A 17,184-nucleotide genomic window follows, 5' to 3' on the forward strand; every position below is an offset into this window, starting at 1 on the left:
CTGTTCAAAGCCGAATGCTTTTGGACTCAGCAAAAAATAAGACTTTTTTAGTTCTTTTTTTACCTCAACTTTTTTGGGTCAAGACACAACAAAAAAGTGGTGGCTTGGACGTGTCAATCCTGCTCATCTACTCCATCCCTTGCTTCTTCCTCTCTTTTCTTCCTTCACCCGACAGCCGAGCCAAAAAATATCCTTCAAATTCGATTGGACATCAACTCAAACACAACCTATATTTTCTCCTTTCTTCTTCTTCATACATTCTTAATGAAACTATCGTAACTAAAAAAAAAAAAAAACTAAAGACAAGATTTTGTCTGAGAAAACATGGAAGTTTTATGTTCTTCTTGTTCTTCTTATTTACCAAATCGTTTCCATTCACGTTACCTATTGTCCCATCCTTCATCAGTACAACGTTTCCCTTTCCATTACCACCCAAATAATAACAATTCAATTTCTTCTTCAAGTTCTTCGTGTTTTGGCCTCTCAATCTCTCGTTACGATAACTTTATTCACGTTAAACACTCCCGTTCTCGTAGAAGAAGAAAACCCATTCAAATTTCTGCAGTTTTCGAGCGTTTTACAGAGCGAGCAATCAAAGCCGTGATCCTTTCTCAAAGGGAAGCCAAATCTCTTGGCAAAGACATGGTTTTTACCCAGCATCTTTTGCTGGGTTTGATCGGTGAAGATCGTGACCCCAATGGTTTTTTGGGGTCAGGCTTGAAAATTGATAAGGCTCGTGAGGCTGTTCGTAGCATTTGGCAAAGTAGTAATCATGATTCAGGTGAGGATTCGGGTTCTGGGTCGGGTGAACAAGAAGGGTCTATTGTTTCTTCCACGGATGTGCCGTTTTCGATTAGTACGAAACGGGTTTTTGAGGCTGCTATGGAGTATTCGAGAACTATGGGTTATAATTTTATTGCACCAGAGCATATTGCTATTGGTTTGTTCACCGTTGATGACGGAAGTGCTGGTCGGGTTCTTAAAAGGTAGTAACTTTTTTTTTTTTAATGATCAAATTTGTTTCCTTTTTACTGGTGGAACATTTTTGTAGAACATGAACATGGTTTGTCTTGTTTTGAATTATCTGACATTTGAAGTTATTAGATAGTTAATTCAGAAGCTTGCTGAGGAAGCTCGATATATGCTGTATCATTTATGGTGATATTAAATGCTTTTACTTTGCATTGCATGTAGTCATGCAAATAGGGGCAAAAACAGGAAATGAACTAATGAACTATAGAGTTCTTACAATTTAAAGAAATTTAACATTTGATTTTTAGTGATTCACATTTGCATGAGCATATGGGTCTGTAGCACATACCATGCAAGTTTCATGAGTATCATTACATTTTTTGTATTGAAAATCTCAGATTGGGAGCAAATGTAAATCACTTGGCAGCTGCAGCAGTCACCAGGCTTCAAGGGGAGCTTGCAAAAGATGGTAGGGAACCTTCAGTGTCATCCAAAAAGATGCGTGAAAAATCTCTTTCTGGTAATGCTGCTGTTTTAAGATCCCCTGGCAAGGCAAGAGGTACAAATTTGATCTGTTCCTTCTCTTTCTTTATAATTCTTTTTAGAATAATAGAGGGTAACACTTTGTACTTCGTTTGTGATTGTAAGGGAATAGTGCTTTGGGTCAATTCTGTGTGGATCTTACAGCTCGTGCAAGTGAAGGACGCATTGATCCTGTTATTGGCAGAGAGACTGAAGTTCAAAGAATTGTTCAGATACTTTGTCGGAGGACCAAGAATAACCCTATTCTTCTTGGTGAAAGTGGGGTTGGTAAAACAGCCATTGCTGAAGGACTTGCTATTAGTATTGCACACGCAGAAATCCCAGCATTTCTGTTGGTCTGTCTCTTCACAACCATCGATGGTCTAGATAGCATAGCTGGTTCCTTTTTGCTCCATCTAAATGCCAATAGTCATACATCTCATAAGCTTGTATCTCTGAATTTAACTACTTTATTGCTTGTTTCTTTACACAGAACAAAAAAATAATGTCCTTGGACATAGGACTGCTGATGGCTGGTGCAAAGGAGAGGGGAGAATTAGAGGCACGTGTTACTGCTTTACTAAGCGAGACAATAAAATCAGGTGCCCACTATTTGGAGTTGCTTTTTCGGGAGCTGAAGTATGAATTTTTGTTGTTTCTCATACTTGATGTGCTTTTTCTGCAGGTGATATTATTCTTTTTATTGATGAAGTCCACACACTTATTGGATCTGGTACAGTCGGCCGAGGAAATAAGGGATCTGGTCTTGACATTGCCAATCTATTGAAGCCTGCACTTGGGAGGGGTGAATTACAGGTAAATGTTTCAAAACATAGGCATGCTATTTACTGCAGTCAAAGAAATGACACTGGAAATTAAAAATAACTGCATTAATATATCTGAATTACCTGTTGGAATTAAAGGGCAGCAGCCTTGTTTATTCTAAACGACCCCATTTTTTTTCTCCTGTAAAGCTTTTTTAAATGGGTTGAAGTTGGCATCTTTATTGCACTTTTGATATTCTTCGATCTACTTGCTGCAAAAGAGAGGAAAAGGAGATTTTACTGGTAGAAGATGATGGTTTTGAAACAGAGAGAGGAAACGTAGGAGTCAGATCTTTAATGAGCAAACTTTGTTTGAAAAGAGGGAGCAAAGAGAGAAAAAGTAGAAATCCAAGGTGGGGGAAGTCAAGCTCGTTGAATTTTTTTTTTTTTTTTATGGAACAGTCCTAGTCTGTAGAGGGACCAATTCAGGGGCAGCCTCAATATTTTAGTATAGATGCTGCGTTTCTTCTTCTTCTTATTGTCATACCGTGATATATAGACCTTTTAGGAATGAAGTTCTGCTCATTGACAAAGCTCTTAATGTGCATTTTTAATTGGACATTAATATTTCATATCTTGCAGTGTATTGCATCAACAACTATAGGGGAATATAGGACCCAATTTGAAAAAGATAAAGCATTAGCACGAAGATTCCAGCCAGTGTGGATTAATGAGCCAAGCCAGGTTGTTTTTAATACAATCTTTTCTATATGTAAATTATTGTCTATTTCCCTCTTTTCTTATTTGGATTTGATATGATCACTTATAGGAGGATGCAGTTGAGATACTGCTTGGTCTGCGTGAAAAATACGAGTCCCATCACCACTGCAGGTACACTTTGGAAGCAATAAATGCTGCTGTGTACCTATCAGCCAGATACATTCCTGACAGGTATCTTCCGGATAAAGCAATTGATCTCATTGATGAGGCTGGAAGTCGAGCTCGTATTGAGGCATTTAGGAGGAAAAGAGAGCAACAAACTGACATTCTCTCAAAGGCACCTGCTGATTATTGGGAAGAAATCAGAACCGTTCAGGCCATGCATGAATTTGTAATATAGTTTCTCTTGTGATATACTTTAGTTTTTTTATTTGCTGTTAACCTCTTTTTTGTGCTTCTGTCATGATTAGGTCATGGCCAGTAGGTTGAAACATGATGATGGTGCTTCCAATGTGGATGATTCTAGTGAATTCCTTTCAGAATCGCCTTTGCCTTCCACATCAGATAATAATGAGTATGTTTTTTTTCTTTGCTGGAGTCATGTTGAATGATACATCCATTAGGTTCTTGGTCCTTTAGTCTCTGTCTGGTCTCAAACTAAACTTCTTGTGGTGATTCTTGCAGAACTATAATGGTGGGACCTGAAGATATTGCAACAGTTGCTTCAGTTTGGTCAGGGATCCCAGTGCAGCAGATCACTGCAGATGAAAGAATGCTTTTAGTTGGCCTTGATGAGCAGCTTAAGAAAAGGGTTGTTGGCCAGGACGAGGCTGTTGCTGCCATCTCTCGAGCTGTTAAGAGATCTCGTGTTGGCCTCAAGGATCCAGATAGACCAATTGCAGCAATGATCTTTTGTGGTCCAACTGGGGTTGGAAAAACTGAATTAACAAAAGCTTTAGCAGCATGCTATTTTGGGTCGGTAAGGCTTCATGCTATTATTCATGCCTTTTTCTCTCTTCAAATCCGTTTGAAATCAGTTTTAAACTGAATTAACAAATAATCATGCATGATATATATTATACAATTTTAAACCACAATATGGCCATTATTTGTATGTTTTGTTGTATAAGTTTGATATATCCAAGATATGCTTTATTTATTAAAAAGAGGAAAGGGCAGATCATTTTACTTTCGGCACAAAAGAAAGCTCTGTTTATATGAAAAATGAATACTTGAGCAGCCAAATATTCAAGGTTTGTTTTTTGGTGTATGTCACTTGGCCTGTAACACCTGTTTAATCTTGCTATGTTTCTGTCCTTTAATGCCATTATTCCAGGAGGATGCGATGCTTAGATTGGACATGAGTGAATACATGGAGCGGCATGCAGTGAGTAAATTAATAGGATCACCCCCCGGTTATGTAGGTTATGGAGAGGGGGGTGTGCTTACGGAAGCTGTTAGAAGACGACCATTCACATTGTTATTGCTTGATGAAATTGAGAAAGCCCATCCAGATATATTCAACATCCTTTTACAATTGTTTGAAGATGGCCACCTCACAGATTCACAGGTTTGTTTGTTGTGAAGTGCACTTGTCTGATATGCTGGTATTGACAAAAAAAATAAATCGTGCTTTTCACTTGAGACATTTAAAGTCTCAACATTCAATAACTTTGATTGATATTAGTTGATTATCCATGTCTCTTATTCGAGATTCTGTGGATCAGGGTCGAAGAGTATCTTTCAAGAATGCATTGGTGGTGATGACTTCGAATGTGGGTTCTTCTGCCATTGCAAAGGGTAGACGTGGCTTCATTGGTCTCTTGCACGAGGACGATGAATCAACTTCATATGCTGGAATGAAGGCCCTGGTAATGGAAGAACTGAAGGCATATTTCCGTCCAGAATTACTCAACAGGATTGATGAAGTAGTTGTATTTCGGTCCCTCGAGAAAGCTCAGGTTTGCAACTTTCTGTTGATTCATTAAACAATAACCATCTTTCTTATCATCCCTTGGGAGGTTCACATAATGTCCGAAACAACCTCTTTCCGCTATAAGTTTCCAAGTATCTTTACATGCTATAAAGTCTGTTTATCTAGGCTTATGTTATACGGAAACAATGTCGGTCACATCTATCTGGTTTCTGTTCAGATGCTTGAGATCGTAGACCTGATGTTGCAAGAGGTGAAAGCAAGACTCATGTCTCTTGGAATTGGTTTGGAGGTGTCTGAGTCAATCAAGAACCTCATTTGTCAACAAGGCTATGACCAGACCTATGGTGCACGTCCCCTTCGGAGGGCAGTTACCTCAATAGTCGAGGATCCCTTGAGTGAAGCCCTCCTGGCAGGACATTACAGGCCGGGTGAAACAGCTGTTATCGATCTGGATGCTTCAGGAAACCCCATTGTTACAAGTCGATCAGATCAGAACATCAGCTTGTCTGATACAGCATCTTTCTTTTAGTACCTTGTTCCTAGTACTATATAATTTCAATGATATAACCTTATACAGGTAAATAGTATAGGGATATTTTTTTTGGTAGTTTAGAGTATATATTAATTTATTCATTTGTATATAAGCAAAGCTTTCAAGTTATCAAACAATACGATACAATGCAATAAAATTATATATTTTATTTTCTTCAATTTTCCTTATGAAATATTGTATTTTTGGCATTGTAAAAAAAAATTGCCTTCCATAGTTCATGTATAAGTCATCACATTGTGTTTTTTTTTCATTGGGATGCGGTATAAATTTTATGGTCTATCAATTATACACGATCGATTAGTAATGTAAAAAAATCAATGATAATATATAAATTTTATATACTTAATAAATAAATAAAAAATAAATTATTGTTATAAATACCCAAAAAAATCTATAAATATCCACAAAAAATCTTATAAATAACCAAAAATTTTCTCAAAGAAAGAAAAAAAAATCTTATAAATAACCCAAAATTTTCTCAAAAATGAAAAAAAAAATCAGAAATTTTATATAATTGGGAGTACCGTTCCTGTACCGGGAACTCAAAGAGTTTAGCCTCTGAGGCTTAATTCTCAGTAAAATCATTCTGCACTAATCCCGGAAGTAATGGCCAAACCTTCCATGCCTTTGATCAAACTCAATACCTCCGCCACCGTTCTTGCCTCCATCAAGCAAGAACCACTTACATCGCCGTCGTTCCCACCACACCCGGTGCCAATTCCACAGCCGTTAGCGGTTGTCAAAACTGAACCTGAACAGCCCGAACAACAGCAACCACCGCCACCGCCACCGACACAACCACAGCAACAGCAACCACAAAAAGAAGAACAACAACAACGACGAGAACCCCAATTCTTAAAATCCATCACCGACCTCTTATCCCTCTCCTCCGCCATCAACGCTTTTAAATGCAGATTCGACGAATTAACGAAGCACCTCGATTTCATCAACCAAGCCATCGATTCCAAATTCAATGAACCGCAACAAGAACAACAACGACCACAAATTGAAACCGATACCCCTTCCAAATCAACGGAAAATGATAGTAAAACGGAAAAAAAAGGACCCGAGACGGCTTCTCTTCCGAAAGCCTCGCGTTCCGAAATTCAATGCCTCTGCGAGATGATGTGCAGCAAAGGACTCCGTAAATACATTGTAACCCATTTATCAGACGTCTCGAATCTACGAGAACAAGTCCCTGCGGCTCTAGAGCTTGCCCCAAAACCCGACAAATTGGTTTTAGATTGCATTGGGAGGTTCTTTCTACAAGGAATAAAGGCTTATACGAAGGACTCGCCCATGATTCCGGCAAGGCAAGCTTCGGTTTTGGTGTTGGAGTTTTTCCTTTTGATGATGAGAGATTTTCGCGGTAAGGGTCAGTTTAAAATTGCGGCGGACCTTAAGGTAGAAGCGGAGAAAGGAGCTGCTGCATGGCGAAAGAGGTTGATTAGTGAGGGTGGTTTGGCTAAGGCCTGTGAAGTTGATGCTAGGGGTTTGTTGCTTTTTGTTGCTTGTTTTGGGATTCCAAAAGTGTTCCGGAGTGAGGATTTGGGGAATTTGTTGCGTTTGTGTAATCTCAGGGCTATTTCGGATGCGTTAAAGGGCTCTCCTGTGCTTCCTGATAAAATGCCTGGTAATTGCATTTTGGGTTCCTTAACTTGTATAAATTGCATATAAATTTGTGATTTTGTTTGATGACACCAATGTCACTGTGAGTATGGAGTATCATAGGTAATTGCCTTTTGGTTTCCTTAACTTGTATGAATTGCTTAAAAAGTTGTGATTTTGTTTGATGTTACCAATGTCATTATGAGTATGGAGTATCATTATTCTGATATAGTAGTTAAAAAAGGTGTTTTGATGCCTGCCATTCAATTTTCAAGTACGAAGGCCTAGACCTGTTCGAGGAATTTGAAATTTGTCATAGTTTTCATGTTTTCTCTTAATTGCTTATCCTAGTTCCAAATTTTAACCATCCAATTCATGATAATTAACTTTTTTTTTTTTATGGTTAACATTTTTGTTCAGTTTACGGGTAAGATTATAATCCTACAGACTAATAATGGAGTGGAGTTTAAAAACTCCACAAATGAATTTATGTGATATCATTTTAACTATAAACAAGGAAATTACTATTGATTGTTTACTTATCATGTATCCTAATGATTCAGCCACTAGCTGAAAAAGTGGGACGCCTTAAAGAGGGTGGTTTATTCTGTCTTTCTGGTAACAAGAACAGTGGGAAAATGAAGCATGGCTTTTCTTGATATGCTTTAGAATCTGTTTTGGGCTGTTAGCCAGCTTTGAGTTACTAAAGGATTTTGTTATATTCCTGCCTGGGGATAAGTAAATTACTCAAGCATTGAGATTGTCTTTGATCTTCACATAGCTAGAAGATCAATTGCTGAACCCAGTGTAGGAAGAGGAAATATAGGTAAATATTTTCTCCATAAATTATGTGCAATGGCTTCATGGCAAACTGTCATCTATTTTAATGTATAGGGAATTTTAAATGTTTGGGGGGAGTTAACTGCTATTCCAGGGTTCTCGCTTAATAGTTGATGCTAGAAGTTACATTCATAAATATTGAGATCAAAAGGAAGAGGATGGAAGAAATGGTGGATTTTACCAAGAAATGTGGTCTAGAGAAAGAGGCTTTCAAAGTGCATGTAGATTTGGTTCTGTAGACGTCTATGTACTCATGAATTCTCTGTAGTTATAGGGAAAGACTTTCTTATTTGAATCTCCTTGATTTTATAAGAGTTTCATGATGTTGAAGAGGAGGGCGGTTGTGTGCGTAATTGCTGTTTCTTGTAGGAAAAAAAAAAAAGTCTGAAAGACTATAATCAACCTTTTGAAAAAGTTGTTCACTGCCTCACTTTGGAAGTACCCATTCTGATTTAGTATTGTTATTATTACTTTTTTCATTGGGGTGGATGGGTGGTTACATTTAGATTTTTGATCGGTCATTGCTGTAATTCTTGAGTCTTATGTATGATGCTTTTTTCTGCTCCAGCTATCATAGAGGCTATGGTGAAGAATGGAATGCATGTTGAAGCTGTTGATGTTGCTTCTATCTTTGGGCTTGAGGATAAATTCTCCCCTAAGTCAATTTTGACCTTGTTCTTGCAAGAGTCTACAAAAGCATTCAAGATGGCGAAACAGGAAGCACAAAATTCCTCCGTGGCACTGGTATGTTCCTTTTTAATCTGCTGTCATACTATGATCTTATATACTCTTATTGTTCTTTAATATTGCATTTATCTTATCATGGCTTTTTGCAGATAAAGGCTAATGAAAAGCAATTAGATGCTCTGAAATCCATAGTCCACTATTTGGAAGATGGCAATAATGATGTAACAAAGCTTCTTGCTGCATGGCAAATTGAAGAGAAGATAGTCAAGTTGGAAGAAGAAATTGCTGAGCTAAATAAAAGAATTGAGGACAAGAAAATAATACCAAAGAGAAAACTTGATGAAATGGGATCCTCAAGTAGGGTTAAGAGTCAAGAAATGAAGCGTTCACGATTTGCCGCCAAAGGGTCACCCTTGCTGAAATCTTCTCATATCAATGGGTTGCATGAGCAACAGACTGCTACTTTTGCTGAAGGCGTGAGGTCATATGATTCTTTGGTTTCAAACTCTTATTACACTGCTATTTCTGGTAATGTCACCAATCATCCCTCGGCTGTACCACAAGGATCAACTATAGGTTCTTTACCTGAAAATGGAGTTGGCCAGAAGGTAGGAATAACTGGTGTTGGAAGCAGTGGTATGGTGGCAAGCATCGGTGTCATGTCAGCAAGTTCTTATTCTGGGGCTCATGGGGTGATTAATCCGCAAATGATTAGTAGCAGTGGTCTGTCTAATGGATGGCAACAAGGCTCTGTTGGGCAATCTGCATCCATGAGGTTTGGTGGTTTCTTTGGGTCTTCACCATCTGTAGAAGGCTTTGTTGGTGTGCCTGATGCTACTGATAGGTCACCAGCTGATCTATATCGGTTTGCTGATTCTATAGGGGGAAATGAGTTTTATAGCAGTTCTTACAGGACTGGCACTTTGCCAACTGATGCGCCTGTCAGTCATTCATCCTATATGTATTAATGAAATTAATAGTATCTAGCTGTGTCCTTCATTTTACTTCATAGATAGTTTCTGATAGGGAGAAGTTGAAAGCCTTCTATGTTTTTCTTTTGAACCAGGAGGGTACTCCATGGCATCTGCAAAACATTCAAGTGTTTCTTCAGTTTTTACCTGTTTATGTGATCCCTATGAAAGGCAATTTGCTTCAGTTTAAAAGCTATTCTCCGAAGTTAACTGCCCTTTTCCTAAGCCCACAAATGATCTATTTGGTGTCTTCATTTTCAAGGGGCATGTTCTTGAATATGAGGTTATATACAGAAATATCATGCCCTGCAGTTAAGGCCAGTTATTGCATGTCTACGTACTTTAAAAATTTGTAAAGAAATTAATCTCTAATTGTATAATTTGTATTTGATACATATGGATAAGCATTATAAACAAGCCAATCCTTTTCGGATTAGGCGTATGCTTCCGTCAAACCCATTCGACATAGTCCATGAACACCTCTGCAACTGCTAGTTCCGAGACTGGTAATCCAACCCAAAACATGAGCCCAGAACCCAAAACAGGGACCCTCCTCTATAGAGTTTTCAACGATGTGGGCTAGTAATCCAACCCATTTTTTTTTTCCAATTAGCCTATACAATAGGACTTCACCCGATTCTTTGAAGGATAACAACGGTTGGTTCTTTGGCGGGAGAGACCTAGAGAGATCAAAGCCTCCCCTTTAGTTTGTTGTAATTCCATTTTGCTTCTGAACAAAGAAAGCAAAGACTCCAGCGTGTTTTGAAACCTCAAAATGAATCAAAATGCTATGTGGAGACTCCTTGAATCGGATTGGTACTCTCCAAGACGACTCCATGACAGTCCCACTCAATACGATTTTCCAGTACGAATGATCTTTCCCTTTTAGTATTTTTTTTTTCTGTTCTTCTATCAAGAAACGCTCACTTTTGTATTGTTCTTTACTGTTTTTTCCTTGAATGTTTTCTAAGTATTAGTTAATCACTACGTTATTGAATTTTGTTTATTCATCTTCATCCTTTTGGTTGGATGCAAAGGGGGATCGCCTTTTACCCAACAGAAGCTTGATGGATCTTGATGAAGCCCACAGCATGTTGACCAACAGGACCAGAGATTTCAACCCTTTAAAATGCAATGTACATTTCACCATTTGTTCCTCTCTAGTTAGTAGTTTCTTGAATTCTGTATTCTATGGAAAATTTTCATGTTTTCTGGCCTATGAATAATATACCTATCTATATTCTTGTGTTTCTCCTGGTTTTGGCATCCGGGTCTTGTTATTTGAATATATTGATTTGAATATGGTGAAAATCTTGAGATGAGAACTGAAGGTTTCTAAGTTCTCTTCATTGCTTGGCAGCAAGCTTATCGACAGAAACTGTTTGAGAATCTGTCTTTAGATTCTGAAGGGAAACCATTTAGGATTATCGTTTTCAGAGGAAGCCCAAAGTCAAGTAGAAAGTCCATTCGTTTTGTTGATGAGATAAGACACGAAACAGCAGCGATATTTGATAACCACAGCAAACAGCCTCAATATAGGAGCATCCCCAAGGTACTCAATGCCAGTTTTGTCCTCCCTGTTTTGAGTTAAAGGCTGCTTAGATTCTCCATAAAATGACAGGTTTTATACTGTTCATTGTTGGACAATGTGAATTGTGATTGTGGGTGCAGGGAGAAAAGAGGGTTTTGGATGCACCAGGGCTTAGAAATGACTACTATGTGAATATCATGAGTTGGGGTAAAAACAACATTCTTGCTGTTGCTTTGGGTCCGGAATTGTACTTATGGAACTCAGAGGATCAAAGTGTACACAAGTTGCTACAAGTTCGTGGTGCGAACGATTTGCCTACGAGTGTGACCTGGTCCGAGGATGCCAGAACTCTAGCTGTTGGATATATGTGCTCCAAACTTGAGCTCTGGGATGCTGAGTATTCCAAACTTGTATGCCTCTTTGAGATCAGCTTATTTTTTCAAGGCTCTTAGAAGGGTTCTTGGATGCATTAATTAATTGTCTGTTAACATACAGATTAGAAACCTTCAAGGTCATAGTGGAAGGATAGCATCCACTGCATGGAATGGCCACATTTTAACATCAGGAAGCCGCGACAAATCCATTATCAATCATGATGGTATTCGTATCATGCTCTAATCATTGAGCAGTAATTGAGTTTGATATTTTTACATTTTTTAGGAAATCTCTCATGTATAAATCCCATTTGCAGTTAGAGCAGGAAACAATTTGGCTTCCTGCATAAAAAAGCACACTGATGAAGTGTGCGGTTTGAAATGGTCAATTGAAGGCAATAGATTGGCAAGTGGAGGCAATGAAAATCTGTTATACATATGGGAAGCTTCCAAAATGAATTCATCCAAATTTCTACATCGACTCAGTGATCATTGTGCTGCAGTCAAGGCCCTTGCTTGGTGCCCCTATCAGCACAATGTTCTTGCCTCTGGAGGAGGCTTGAGTGATGGATGTATTAAGATATGGAATACACAAAAAGGAATCTGCATTAACAGCATTGAAACCAAAGCACAGGTAAATCTCTAAGTATTTTATTTCACATATCGCATAAATTTCTCATCATTCCATTTTCCAATTATATACCTACCAATGATTTGGTTTCTTTGGTTTATCTATTGCTATTAGTAATTTGATGTAAATAAGCAGATTAGTGGGCTGGAGTGGAACAGACATCATAAGGAGATATTGAGTGGCCATGGCTACAGCACAACAGAGAATCAAAACAAACTATGCCTGTGGAGGTACCCTTCCATGACCAAGGTGGCGGAGTTGGGGAATCACAGATCCAGAATCATCAACCTATGCCAGGTTTAATTATTCAAACTTTAAGTTCAGAACCCAGTATAGCATTCACAAAATATATGAAAATCTGAAGTTTCCTGTATTTGTGTGTTGTAGAGCCCTGATGGAGTAACAGTAACATCAGCTGGGGCAGATGAGACTCTTCGCTTTTGGGATGTTTTCGGACCCCCTACGAGTGGAAATCTAATGGTTTCAGATCTTCAAGGTCTTTTCTCCTTGAGGACGTCTCTAATAAGATAATAGCATATGGAGCAATCGTTCACAACATGCTAGTATCCTTCAATGTAACTAGTTATTCGGTTATTGTATAGACAATCAGAGCATGCTTAGCATTTTTTGTCCTCTCAGACTCACTGGAACGATATGCTGTAACTTTTACAGCTCTTCCCAAGGAATATGAAAAGAACAAAAGGATCTCTCTTTGCCGGCAAACTAACCTCTAACTCACTTTTGAAGATACAATGAAGATATAATCACATGATGTTCTAATACCGTCATAGTATGTTAATCTGAATTCATTCAGCCTCTGAATCATCAGTGTTGCTATCTACATACATCTCTACATCTTCATCATCCTCCTCTTCTTCCTCTTTTTTCCTCCTCTCTTCCTCCATTTCTCTCTCTGCAACTTGAGCCTTTGCTTTTTCAAGTCTAGCACTAACTGCTTCCCAAGATACAAGTTTCTCCATGAAAATTGATATGTAATCTGGACGTCGATTCTGCCAGAAGAATAAATTTGCAAAGTTCTTAGACTCAATTGACACCATTCCATTAGAAACAGCAAATAACCTCTTCATCATACAATTCAAAGCAAATTACAAGTCACGAACCTTTACCTGAAAATCAAGGTAATAAGCATGCTGTTGACACAGAGCATATTCCACAAATGGAATTAGTATTGTTTAACAAGAATAATTCTTAAAACAAATAATTTTGAAATAATTCAAGTATCAAATCAGCGGAAAAAAAAAAAGTTAAAACATGGATTACCTCCCAGACATCAATAGTGAGGAGTGGCTGCGGAAAATCAACAGATGATAAAGTATTAGATGCTTAGAACTAACAAATATTATGGATGCACAGATTGCTTTATACTTCAGCAAAAATTACATTGTAAATCTACATTTGTAACATGAATTATGATGTGTGCAGCAAGGAATATACTCACAAAGTAGTCCCAAATAAGTGGATTCACAGCATTTGGACTTTTCACAACTACAAGCTTTTTGTCCTTCTCTGATGGCCAAGGGTTTACTGCATTGTCCACATTAAGCCTATTTGCTTTGTCTGGATAAAACAAATAAGACATTACTGTCCAAATTTTGCTAAGAACTTGAGAATATTAACAGGAAATAAGTAAAGATGACATGCTAAGTATTCACCGACATGCAAGCCAAGCCCAGCCAGAACCAAACTGCGTAGCTGCAGCAGACTTGAACTCTTCAATAAATCGTTCAAAAGAACCAAAATCTCTCTCAATCAGATCTAGAAGATCTCCAGATGGTTTTCCTCCACCACCTGGTTTCATTGATTCCCAGAAGAACTCATGGTTCCAAGCCTGCAAACAGATCAAAGGAGTCAACCATATTTGTCTCATAATTGAACATAAAAGGCAACATTTTTTTTCTCGGGGGAGGGGAGAGATCAATAGTTAACAATTAGACATGTATATTATAACAATAAATGCTATTAATTATTAAATTTACTAACATGTATGGTATCATACCTGTGCAGCATTGTTGAATGCAGGGAGTATATCGCCCTTGTTATATGAAACAATAATTATCTCTTCCAAGGATAATCCTTCTAGCTCTGTTCCTACAATTTGCTTGTTTAGGTTGTCCACATAAGCTCTATGGTGCTTTCCCCAATGATATGTAAATGTTTCCTGACTCATATGTGGTTCCAATGCATTCTGGATATATATGAACAAAGAACCAAATTTTAGCACAGAATTCCAACTTTTTAATTCTTTTCATTAGTTTTTCTTCGTTATCCTTGCACAAGAACAATAACAAATGGGTCTCTTTTGCTTTCCTAGGTCCAATTAATTCCGCTGAAATCACACTAAAAGATGGCCATGGCCTGTTCCAATTAAAAGGATACTTGCATAACACAAACTTCTTACCATAGGATATGGAGGAGGCTTGAGCTCGAACTTGGCAGTAACCCAATTAGAACCAGCCTTCCTCGAAAACCATCTCTGCAACAAACAAATCGCGTCTTTGACAAATAAAATTAAGAGAAAAAATTACTAGTAGTTCAAATTTGCATCGACTTTCAAAACTACAAAAACTTTTTAACAAAAAGAAAACATTTCATCGAACATAATGCCTACAATCCACTCTGCAAAATCCCATTTTCATAGAGCCAGATTTCTGAATAGATGAGAGAAAGTAAAGTGAAATGCGGAAGCAAAACCTGGGGTTTTGTGGATGGCAAGCTACGAGTGGATCCGCGAAGCCCTGGTTTTGCAAACACCAAAATGAACACTAAAATTAAGAGAAAGAAGTGAAATATTGATAGGAAAAGAGCGGCCAAAAATGGGAAAGTACGAGTAACCTTGGGGCGGAAGTAATGCAAGCGTTAGTGAAGTAGCAGTCATGGAAGCAGCTGCTGCCATTGTTGGAGTGCGTTTTGTCAGATTTTCCCTTGAAATCTCGGACAAGGCAAGCAATGAAGCGAGCAACGTTCTAACGTCATTTCGAGCTAATGCAAGATAAGAGAAAGTGCCACATCAGCGATGTAAGCCAATAAATTGTCGCCACGTCAAAAGGATATTTCATTCTCGTGGATAAATATTCTAAAACTAACGACACTATGTAGTGAGCTGGTACGATGGTGTCGACACTGTCGAGTGTCTGGTTTCGGACATGCTTGTACGTTCTATGCTTTGAGAAGTAGTACATATGGACTATGATGTACTAAATGTACTATCCAACGTTCCACTTAATTTTAGTGCTAATAATTATGATTATGTTTCAGCGTTATGCTGGATTATTATTTACTTAATTAATAAATTAAGTTATAAAGTAAGAAAATATTTATAATTTATAATTTTTATTTTTATTTTTTTCATCATTTTTATCAAGTAAAGTTTTAATATATAGTTGTTAGAGTAGAAAGTTAGAAAAAAGAATATGGAAAAATAAAAAAAATTGACGGAAAATAAATTTTTTAAGTGTTTGATAAGAGAAAAAAAAAAGTGGGATATTTACAAAGGTATTTATCATTTTTTTATTTACTCTTTTTAACTTATAAGAGTATAATGATAAAATAATATAAATTTCATTTTCTTTTATATCCAAAATTTTCAACCAATAAATAAAAACAAAATTTACATTTTTCTATTTTTATCAAAAAAATATTTTAAATCCTTTGACTTTTCTTTCCTTTTAATTTTTAATTTTTATTTTTTTTTCACTATTTTTTTTGTTATGCAACATATAAGCATGACAAAAAAAAAATGTTAAACAAATTTATCGTACCAAAGGCAGTCAAGACTTCAGCGTTGCCGATTTATGTTTGATCTCTAACATTATAGATTCCATGAATATGGTATCACTCTTTTCACAGCACTGAATTGCGGGCCTATCTCCTTTCGGACCAAATGTCAGTTCTCCCTTGTTTCATAGCAAAAGCCATAAAAATCGTAAAATTGATGTATTTATGTCATATAAAATATTAAAATTAATATATTTATATTATATTTTATATAAAAATTATATATAATAATTTATGTTAATATAAAAATATAAAATTTATTTTTTATTTTATTAAATTTATATATAATTATTATTAAAATTTTAAATTTAATCATTTTTATATCTTTTATTCGTACCGTATTTAGATTCAAATAATTCATACAATCCCCCCTTCAATATTAGACAGCTCAAACCAGGCCATGGGTTCAGGCAAAAGATAACGTTGAAGGGTTAAAGAATGATCCTTTACTGATTGGCCGTAAAATCAACAAATGATCCAATACGCAAGACTAAAGATCGGTAAAAAAGGTATATGACAAAAATGTTGAATCTTTCATCAACTGCATTGCAGTATCATGAGTGATTCTACTGATTGAGTTGCAACGATGACTTTAGATATGCTTCAGTGTTTCCTGAACAAGGAGAAACAGCGCTTCGATTATGCCCAAATTCCTTTGCAGGGAACAAGATCTGTTGTTTTTATTTCATCTATCTTGGCAGCCACAATGAAATCATTTATGCTCAAGCCTGCAGCAAATTGAATTAAGCACTCCACTAGATCTTAGGATAGCTGATTATCTTGCATATAGAATAAAAAATAAGATATTTTTCGATTATAGCAGTCAACTGCTATGTTTAATTTCATCTTCACTGTTATATTTGCATTTAAACATACAATATCTTCTCCTATTTACCTTTTATCGTAATTATTATTTTCAATTTCATCAGAATTAATTATATTTATCAATCGAAATGGATCTTAAATTGCTGGAAGAAGTGAAATGCATATATGGATATGAAATCTTCAATGAAATGGGAGAGTGGTTAAGAAAGAGGAAAATTTCATTGTACGTATGGTTGGACTTGGGACAGAACAGGATCAAAGACATATTCATTTCTCATGTTACAATTTAAACCCGAATAATCAATTCTCCTTTCATTTTTACTAATTAGGAGCGAGAAATAAAATAAATCATTAATTATAAGGGCAAAAGGAAAAGGAATATTAAAAAATTGTACACCTTTAAAAAATTTAAAATTCATTTGACAGCATAAGAAGATCATTTTTATTAGACTTTC

The 17,184-nt window shown here is 36.7% G+C and overlaps 4 protein-coding genes across 6 annotated transcripts; 3 read left to right on the forward strand and 1 right to left on the reverse strand.

Annotated features, from left to right (window-relative positions):
• Nucleotides 1-71: 71 nt before the first annotated feature.
• On the forward strand, nucleotides 72-5,625 carry LOC111314346 (chaperone protein ClpD, chloroplastic-like). Of its 3 annotated transcripts, none has more exons than XM_022915610.2 (12): nucleotides 72-986; nucleotides 1,371-1,531; nucleotides 1,621-1,850; nucleotides 1,988-2,096; nucleotides 2,180-2,310; nucleotides 2,901-3,002; nucleotides 3,088-3,369; nucleotides 3,449-3,552; nucleotides 3,663-3,957; nucleotides 4,315-4,548; nucleotides 4,706-4,939; nucleotides 5,132-5,625. In XM_022915610.2, the coding sequence occupies exons 1-12, from the start codon at nucleotides 325-327 to the stop codon at nucleotides 5,441-5,443; spliced, it is 2,856 nt and encodes a 951-aa protein (XP_022771345.2). In that variant the 5' UTR covers nucleotides 72-324; the 3' UTR covers nucleotides 5,444-5,625. The 3 variants fall into 3 exon arrangements, with proteins under 3 accessions (XP_022771345.2, XP_089622260.1, XP_089622262.1); XM_089766134.1 differs by having other exon boundaries at nucleotides 1,628-1,875; XM_089766136.1 differs by having other exon boundaries at nucleotides 632-986; nucleotides 1,400-1,531; nucleotides 1,628-1,875.
• Nucleotides 5,626-5,875: 250 nt separating this feature from the next.
• Nucleotides 5,876-9,778, forward strand: LOC111314353 (protein FRIGIDA-like). Its single transcript, XM_022915618.2, has 3 exons — nucleotides 5,876-7,100; nucleotides 8,484-8,659; nucleotides 8,752-9,778. The coding sequence occupies exons 1-3, from the start codon at nucleotides 6,074-6,076 to the stop codon at nucleotides 9,568-9,570; spliced, it is 2,022 nt and encodes a 673-aa protein (XP_022771353.2). The 5' UTR covers nucleotides 5,876-6,073; the 3' UTR covers nucleotides 9,571-9,778.
• Nucleotides 9,779-10,348: 570 nt separating this feature from the next.
• On the forward strand, nucleotides 10,349-12,640 carry LOC111314368 (cell division cycle 20.5, cofactor of APC complex-like). Its single transcript, XM_089765240.1, has 8 exons — nucleotides 10,349-10,438; nucleotides 10,551-10,709; nucleotides 10,934-11,125; nucleotides 11,245-11,514; nucleotides 11,600-11,702; nucleotides 11,796-12,112; nucleotides 12,245-12,406; nucleotides 12,497-12,640. Exons 1-8 carry the CDS (start codon nucleotides 10,349-10,351, stop codon nucleotides 12,638-12,640), a joined length of 1,437 nt encoding a protein of 478 aa, XP_089621366.1.
• On the reverse strand, nucleotides 12,382-15,011 carry LOC111314359 (superoxide dismutase [Fe], chloroplastic-like). Its single transcript, XM_022915630.2, has 9 exons — nucleotides 14,963-15,011; nucleotides 14,822-14,865; nucleotides 14,529-14,603; nucleotides 14,127-14,315; nucleotides 13,787-13,958; nucleotides 13,569-13,687; nucleotides 13,391-13,417; nucleotides 13,237-13,260; nucleotides 12,382-13,119 (listed from the first exon to the last, which is right to left on the reverse strand). Exons 1-9 carry the CDS (start codon nucleotides 15,003-15,005, stop codon nucleotides 12,916-12,918), a joined length of 897 nt encoding a protein of 298 aa, XP_022771365.2. The 5' UTR covers nucleotides 15,006-15,011; the 3' UTR covers nucleotides 12,382-12,915.
• Between the last annotated feature and the right edge of the window lie 2,173 nt (nucleotides 15,012-17,184).

Source organism: Durio zibethinus, chromosome 9, assembly GCF_047325235.1.
Source record: "Durio zibethinus cultivar Kanyao isolate XHJ-2024 chromosome 9, ASM4732523v1, whole genome shotgun sequence".
Taxonomy (NCBI): domain Eukaryota; kingdom Viridiplantae; phylum Streptophyta; class Magnoliopsida; order Malvales; family Malvaceae; genus Durio; species Durio zibethinus.